General features: G+C 37.8%; 1 protein-coding gene across 2 annotated transcripts in view; it reads right to left on the bottom strand.

The window, feature by feature from the left end:
• Positions 1 to 7418, bottom strand: part of LOC106465175 (myotubularin-related protein 10-A-like) — a 73154-nt gene extending 65736 nt beyond the window's left edge. The window contains exon 1 of one of the 2 annotated variants that reach the window (XM_022393015.1): positions 7048 to 7418. In XM_022393015.1, the coding sequence (XP_022248723.1) occupies positions 7048 to 7239 (192 nt within the window). In that variant the 5' untranslated portion in view covers positions 7240 to 7418. The remainder of the gene's footprint in view (positions 1 to 7047) is intronic. The other variant, XM_013925380.2, reaches the window with a different exon arrangement.
• Between the last annotated feature and the right edge of the window lie 1382 nt (positions 7419 to 8800).

Genomic DNA, 8800 nt, shown 5'->3' with positions numbered 1-8800 from the left:
GCTCATATCTGATGAATGGAAGTAGAGCCTTTGAGATGATAGAGGAAAGCTGATGAATGGAAGTAGAGCCTTTGAGATGATAAAGGAAAGTTCATATCTGATGAATGGAAGTAGGGCCTTTGAGATGATAAAGGAAAGCTCATATCTGATGAATGGAAGTAGAGCCTTTGAGATGATAGAGGAAAGCTGATGAATGGAAGTAGAGCCTTTGAGATGATAAAGGAAAGTTCATATCTGATGAATGGAAGTAGAGCCTTTGAGATGATAAAGGAAAGCTCATATCTGATGAATGGAAGTAGGGCCTTTGAGATGATAGAGGAAAGCTCATATCTGATAACTATAAATTGGATGAGTTAATAAATTTATTTTTCTTAAATTTTTACTAATGAAAATTTAAGCAGTATTCCTCATCCTGAACAGTTTACAACATGTAATCAAAATTGAGCAAGATGGTCACATTAATTCTGAGGTTATTAAGAAAAAATTATGAGTTTAAAAGAGTGATAAAGCTCCTGGACCAGATATTTCTCTATGGTTTTGGAGGAGGTTAAGGACTGGATATGTGAGCTACTTGCTACAATTTTTTACACCTCCTTGGATAGTGGACAGGATTAATGCCAGAGGACTGGAAGTTAGCTAATGTTACTTCTCTTTTCAAGGTAGGTGATAAAAAAGTACCCTGGTTATTATAGGCCATTTAGTCTTACATTTGTGACAAAAAAAGTTTTTGAAAGTCTGATAAAAAGATGCTTTGCAAAGTCAGCAAAGTGATTTAAGAAAGATTACCATTTTCTTACACTGAAAATAGATTTCCAATAGATACTTACCACCTCTAACACAATAGCTATTCTCGATTTTCCACTGCCCTCTAACACATTGAAAAGAAATTATCTTGCCTTTATACCCCACAAGTTCAAGCTGCTCATTTAGCATGCACAGAGCATACAACAACCCTCAATCAATAGGAGCACTACACAATCTTTTAGAGCAGATGGCTCCTTCTGTACTACTTTACATGAACCTCACTTTCAAGATTAGGCCCACAAAAACAGAACACCAGAAAAGGGGAGAAAGAGTGAAAGAAGGTAAGTAACTATTGGAAATCTATTTTCATTGTAAGAAAATTATAACTTTTGATACGATACATACCTCCGCTTACACAATAGCTAGAATCCCACATTGAGTAGCTGGGGAGACTGGTGTAAGGTAAAACAAGAGCTCCCTGCAGAAAGAATCCATACACAATCAATCATGCATGCTCTGAAAGTGAACGGAAGCACACATGTGGTGGACTGCACCACTTCTGGAACAAGTATGCTCTTTACCTTCAAAGAAGTGGAGTGTCATGAAATGGTCAGCATTGAGGCCTGGATCTAGTCAAAGAAAGACCTCAGGAAACAATGTATCATATATAAATAATCAATGTGAGTTCCACTCCATACTCAACTGTACAAATGTGGCCAGAAACAAACCAACTCCGGTAGAATAAGAGTCACAAGTAGTATAAATAAAACAAAAGGGTCAGTGAGAGGTAACTCTAAACCCATACGGAAATAAGGAGGCATTCATCTAGACATTGCTAGGTATCTTCTCAACCCCAACCGTACAGACGAGGTTCCATGTCCTGTCCTTAGAATTACGAGACAGAGGACCTCACTAAGATCAAAATCAGGATATAAAGTGTATGGTAGCCAGGGCAGACAGACCATTAGTAAAATATACACCAACCCCACCCATAAGTAAACAGAGTGCTAAACTACAAGCAACTGGAATGACGATGAGGAAGTAAGCAAACAGCATCCGCCCATCAAATGAACTGTAAGAGTCAGGAAGTACAACACTCCGAACCCAAACTTACAGGGATGTATAAGCCTCAACTCAACTGTAAAAACTGGTAATCCTCCTGTACTCGGTATTACAAGCAGAAAAATAACAATTCTGACTCAACCATAACAGCAGAGAATAAACACTGTACACCCCGCAGTGTGAGGTAGATGTGGCACATCTGCTCAACTGTAGGAACAGGGCATCATATGTTCTACAACCTGTATTACGAAGCAAAGCCCCCCAAGCACAACTGCAGAAGCAGGGAAATGAAACATCCTGCAACCAGAATTACTGAGAAGGTGGAATCTACCAGTCTCAACTGTAGGAACAAGGCACTATCCACCTTAACCCAGTATTAAGAGGAGGATCCAACATTACCTGGTTCAGCTCCCACTAAATTCAGCAAACCTGGGATTAAACCTCCAGAGGGTTCTCAGCTTTGTCCTCTTCTCAACAGAGTGGAATAATATGAACTTTATGATGTGTGTTCTATACTCATAAGGAAGCCTCCATGGTCCACCACCCCAGCAGCTAGGAAGGCAAGGACTCACCAAACTCAACTTGAGGAAAGAAGGGATAAGAGGATTTAGGAGTTTGGAGAAACATCACACCTGAAAAAGTGCAATGGGTGACTGCAAAATCCTATTTTGAAAAGTAGACCACTCCTGATTTGTTCAGTCAAAGGAGTGGAAGGGATGGGCAGCAATCCCATTCTGCTTTACATATGATAATCCATGAGTGACAGTCTGCCACATACCTATCAGAATTCCACATATTGAGAAAGATATATATATATATATATGTACCATTAGGTAAGCCACTAGCAATCTTGTGGAACATCCCATCTCAACAGTGTGAATTATAATCTTAAAGGTATTTGGTGCAAGTTTATACGAAAGTATGTCTGACCAGGCAATACTCGCCACTGAGTAAGATCCAAATCTATATCAAAGCAAAAGAAAGCCCTTGAAAGAAACATAACAGAAGAAAAAAATCAAAGTTAGAGACAAATCTGTGCTTGTAGAACCACCACAAGAAGTAGACAATATCCACCAGAGAAGGATACAGCCAGATGGTGTAGGTAATGAGTGACAAAAGTATATGGAGTAGTCCACATTCCAGACTGGATGATCTCCTACAGAAAACAACAAAAATGAACCGCTAGAGTCATGGTGATACGTCGATTCTGATGAGACAAGACACAATAAAGTCGAATCCCTTTGGAGGAGAGAGAAGAGCAAGCCATCATAATAAGCTGATGAACCAACCTATAATGGTGTTGGGGGAGAAGTCATGTGACACAGAAGGGTTCCAGGGAATAAACAATGCAGTCTGCACAGGACACAGAAGATGATCCACATCTGACCTGGAATAAATATGAGACATGAAAGAGGTGGGGATAAGTGTGAAGACAGAATCTCCCTACACGGTTTGTTGTGGTCTTGGAAAGGATGGAACACTCCATGTATAGCACAATATATGTACTATGATAAAGGGTATGGGAAACATCTATTGCAAAAAAGTCAGACCTACAATGACCACAAGCCAGGAGGAGAAGAAAATAGGTCATGAGGGAAAGATGATACAGGGAACATGAAGCCAAAGGTTCAAATGAAGGTTGGGAAGGGCCAAAAAGGACAACATTAAGATTCCAATCATGCACAAGGGAGGCACAGCAAGGACAAAGAACATGAAAGGACCAGAAAAGGAGGGAAAGGATAAGACCCAGCAAAATCTGGTAAAACGTGTATGACAAGGCTACTCTATAAACAGAATCTGTTAAAACCGAAAGATCTTGATCAAACAGTCAGGTGAAGAACTGTGAAAAATAAAGAACAGAAGGATGAGAGGGGCAGATATCATGTCAGAGAGACCAATGATGAAAAGTAGTCCAACGTCATTGGTAAATTGTAATTGTAAACGGTCACACTAACATGGAAAGGAGAGAAACAACACACAGTGTCAGACCCTGTCTTCTTGCAAGGACCAACAATAGCCAAAAGTCTAGCCTGAGGGTGGGAATAGCAGGATGGAAGATGTCCAAATGAGGTTGACAAAGAAGAGAAGGAAACAGAGGGTGGAGCAGAGGTAATGACAATTGTAGAGACCTCACAAGAGGGAACCAAGGCTGAGCCAGCCAAAATGGAGGCACCAAAAGAACTCAACACAGAGTGATGTAGATTACCTTGGGGAGGAGACGTATAGGTGGGAAGGCATAAAAGTGAAGGCCTTCCATTCCTGAATGAAGGCATCTAACCCTAAATTCTGAAAAAGACAGCATTTTGTCATTCAGATTGGTGGCAAATGAATCTATGTGCAGGGTTCCCAGGCGAGAGCAAAACCACCAAAAAATTTGAGGATCTAGTGACCACTCCATGGGAATTACCTTATGTGGATGCGATAACCGATCACAACAAGATTTTAAAAAATGGGAATATGGCAAGTCAAGAAATATATCCAGTGCTTGTGAGTCCAGAATAGGAGCTCCAGAGTCAGAAAACAAAGGGACCTGGATTTGGTACCCCTTTGCTTGGTGATGTATGAGACCACTGTGGAGTTGTTAGCATGCACCATAACCACCTTCTTCCCAAAAATGATGTCATGCAAAAATGGAGCCATTATCAAATCCCTGAGGGAAGATGGGGTGAGACAACCTCTCACAAGCAGCACATCTCTCCCCAATAAGTTCCAACAACAAAGCAGCCAGGTAAGTAGAGAAAGGGTTGACGATGACAGCCTCATCAAAGTCGACAAGAGAAAGAATCTGGGGTTTTCCCAAACCTTATCAAGAGAACGACAAAAGGTACAATGAGGAGAGGTAACACAAAATGTTAGTAAGTGTTGTAAGATGAATCCTTGAAAATTTTACCAGTGAAAATGTTACAGAAGCCCCAGGATTAGAACCTCAGAGGGGTAACAGCGGATCTCATTGTTGGGAATCCAAATAAGATTAGGTAGAGCAATGAAATGCTAAAGCGTATTGGTCAGAAATTTGAGTTGATCGAGGCATACTAACCCTCAAACTGTGAAGGGAGGAACACCAAATAGTCCGAGTTAAGGATCTCACACAAAAGGGAAGGAGTGGCATCATAGGAAACAAGAGTAACATTCAAAATATGACAAACCTGCATAATTAATTGGACGAAAGGAGTAGAAGGTCCAACCTCCTCCAAAAATGTAGGATGTGGCCATATGGCAAAAGAAGGAGCAGGAAAAAGGCTGTCTAAGTCATCCTCATCGGCCTGAAGAGGTGCTGACCATTGTGGAGAAGAAGGCCCAGGACCCATGTAAGAAGCTATCTTCTGAAGAACCAAGGCTTCCACCTCTTCAGCAGACAATGTTGATCCCGAGGCCTGGGTAACAGAAGTTTGAGTATCCCCAGTAACTTAAGGAGCTGTGGTGGCAATCATGGCAAATTGCAAATCAATAATTTGCAATAACTTGTGTAAAAATGATTAAAGTCAGTAACACACCAAAATGCAAAACAAACTTATTCAAAAAAAAATGTATATGAACAAAGCCCAAAATATCAGTAAAAAAACATAATTCAAAACTGAATGCAAGCAACAAACACATCCAATTTGTACTGTGCCAATTAAGAACCTGAGGTTCACATAAGGTAGAACAGAAGTGCCAGCTGTTCAAGGAGAGTGCATCATGCTCCTATTGGTGAAGGGTTTATCATGCTCTATGCATGCTAAATGAGCAGCTTGAACTTATGGGGTATAAAGGCTAGTGCGTGAAGCAAGAAAAGTTTTTCAATGCATTAGAGAGTAGTGGAAGATCGAGAAAATCTACTGTGTGAGTATGTATCATATCAGAATTTGAAATTCTGTTGGATAGTCAAAATGGCTTCACTAAGAGTAAATCTTACCTTAGTAATCTTTTGACATTCATCAAAGAAATTAATGCTTAGGTAAACAAAGATAGGGGCATGGATTTGATGCATCTCGATTTTCAGAAAGCATTTAACAAGGTGCCTCATAAAAAGCTTGTTGAAAACAATTTTCTCTATAGCTGTGGGGGATAAGTTTGTTCATTGAATGCAAAAGTGGCTGGATGAAGGAAATCAAATGGTTGTTACAGATGTAGTTTAGTCAAACTGGACTGATGTCTAAGATGAGGTATCTCAGTGCTCAGTGTTAGGACCTTTGCTCATTTTGATTTACTTCAGTGATGTATATAAACAAATTTTAGATATATTACTTAAATTTGCTGATGATATAAGATCTTGCAGGTTGCTAGCTGAGAGAAGGATACTGCTGCTATACAAAGGGATTTAAATCATTTAATAAATTGAGCAAATAAATGGCAATGAATTTTACTTAAAATAAATGCAAAACAATGCAAGTGGGTTATCATATTTTAATAACAAGTATTATTTTGATAGGAATAACTTTTAAATTAAGGAAAGATCTTGGTGTTCTGGTTGATCAATCTCTTATATGTTATAATCTTTCATATGCTGAGTCAAAAGTAATCTCTCATAACCTGAAGAAATTCAGCAGCCTCTTGTCAATACATATGAATCAATTCTCTAATATCCTGCATATGTGTTGGTAGTTTAAGTTTCTTTAATTATTTTTTGTTTTTTGATAATTTTGTAGATGTGAAACAAATAGTATAATTTATATTTACTATAGCATAGTCTACACTGGTCTCTTTCTCATGCCACATAAATTGACTAAATAAATGGCCTTCTGTCACCTACTAGTACTAATATTGTTATTATCATTATCAAACTTTAAAGCTAGAGTTGAGTACAATTCTGTGGTCTAACTTGCTAATAATAATATCAGTTTTGATTTTTGCTGATTTTAGGAATGAGTTTAGGATTTCTCAATATTTTGTATCCTGTGACTGTGTGTGTGTGAATGACGTTGATTGATGATAATGCAACTTTGGCCCACAACTATGATTAAAATTAAATAAAACTTCAAAGTTTAAGAGAGAGAGGCCGCGTTATTTTTACAATTACACAAAATAAGTAAATTACATTCTTGCTTAACTAATATACTAATAGTAATACTATTACTATTAGTCATAGTCAGCACCAGCGGCTGAACTTCCTTCTTACGACACAACTTCACAAGACCGAACAGAAACTAAAAGTACAATTTATGTCTTACTTTCAATGTCTGTATTTGTGGAAACAAATACTTTTAACTAAATATTAAACGTAATCAGAAAAATGGTTTCATACGATATTTAGTTACTTACCGTAAGATCTACTGTCAAGTTGCTGCCACTTGTGAAGTTTTCCTTACTACTATCATCAATGCCAAGCCGACTCCCGTTACTGGCGTTAGTTTTACCGGCATCATGACCATCGTCAACTGCGTCAAAATCTACGTAAGATTTAAAAGTTCGACTTACCTTATAACAACCAATTTTCTTTTTCTGAAGAGGCATTACTTTAAAATCATACCTTTTTAAGTCGACTTATAGTAAATCAAGACACTAAGATGTATTTGAATATTTTTTTCAAACAATTTCCAACTTAATAACGAAGAACGTTTAAAGCTATTCACAAACTCAAGTCGGCTAACATAACAAACCAAGTAGGTTATTTCACTTGTAACGAACTAATTATCAAGTCAAATAGAGGGCGCTGGAAAACCAACAACAGAAAAAGGATAAACAAATCACAAGCTGTCTCTAAGATTGATGTTACTCTCTTGATACAATGAGTCGTTGTTCGAAGGGCATAAAGTTTGCAATTTCATGCAACACAATGTATTTGTCTGTTTTAGATACTAGCAGTGCTTCTATTACGTGAAATCGTTTATCTGTGTAGCCCACCAGAACTTGTTCATCAAGTACAAAATCAGTATACAAGTATTAGTTTATTACATATAATAACTTCTAATTTCTTTCAAATACATTGTGCTACTATATTAAGAGTAAAAAACAAAAACGACACTTTTTGTCACAATGAAAAATAAAGTTTTATTAGAAATTTCAGCAAGTACGTGTTATCGAAATTAGTCGGCTGAAACGTGCAATAAAGATTTAATATTTTATGAAACTAAAATACGCCGTTTTTGTTTTTTATTGCATATCATATTTGAACACATAAAACACTTACGTGATGCGTGAACATATCAAAAATTGACTATGAAGGCCAGGCCACACACAGCATTTTTTTCGAAAATACATCAGAGGATTTGATTTCAAGAATATGCATTAAATAAGCTATCTTGCACAAGAGAAAAATTGTGTCAACTCATTCACACAAAAAAAGTGAACGTGAGTGTCTCATATTCTTAGTTGACCACATTGAGACACGAGTATAATGCTCTTAGTCTTAGAAAATCTCGACTCCTAATCTGCAGGTCGCTGGTTCGAATCCCGTCACACCAAAAATATCCTCACCCTTTCAGCCGTGGGGGCGTTATAACGTTACGGTCAATCCCACTATTCCTTGGTAAAAGAGTAGCCGAAGAGTTGGCGGTGGGTGGTGATGACTAGCTGCCTTCCCTCTAGTCTTACACTGCTAAATTAGGGACGGCTAGCACAGATAGCCCTCGTGTAGCTTTGCGCGAAATTCATAACAAACCAAACTTAGAAAATCACATGTTAAGTACAATTTTTATACTTAGATAATAACATGATATGAAATTAATATTGATAGAAGTCAGAATGATATTTTTGGTTGTAGTTTACACAATTACAGCTAGATAATGTTGTTCTTTTCAAATTCACTGATTTACCTTCGAGTATTCGCGTAGGAGCCGTTGAATAACTGGCGGTTAGCCACAAGATGTTTTGCGAAGGAGAATCTGAATTAACTTAATCTCAAATGAGTCTGAAGCAAAGAAATAAACTGGACATAATGTATCAATCACTGAAACTATCTTTATTCTCAAACACTCACAAACATAATTTTAAAGGCAAATATATAGTAGCACCTTTACTGAAGTGTATTGTTGCGTCAGTGAGGTCACGTGACTAGTGTCACGCCACGTTTTCT

Source organism: Limulus polyphemus, unplaced genomic scaffold (assembly GCF_000517525.1).
Source record: "Limulus polyphemus unplaced genomic scaffold, Limulus_polyphemus-2.1.2 Scaffold1858, whole genome shotgun sequence".
Taxonomy (NCBI): domain Eukaryota; kingdom Metazoa; phylum Arthropoda; class Merostomata; order Xiphosura; family Limulidae; genus Limulus; species Limulus polyphemus.
The sequence above is the reverse complement of the archived record's forward strand: the minus strand, read 5'-3'. Positions and strand labels throughout refer to the sequence as shown.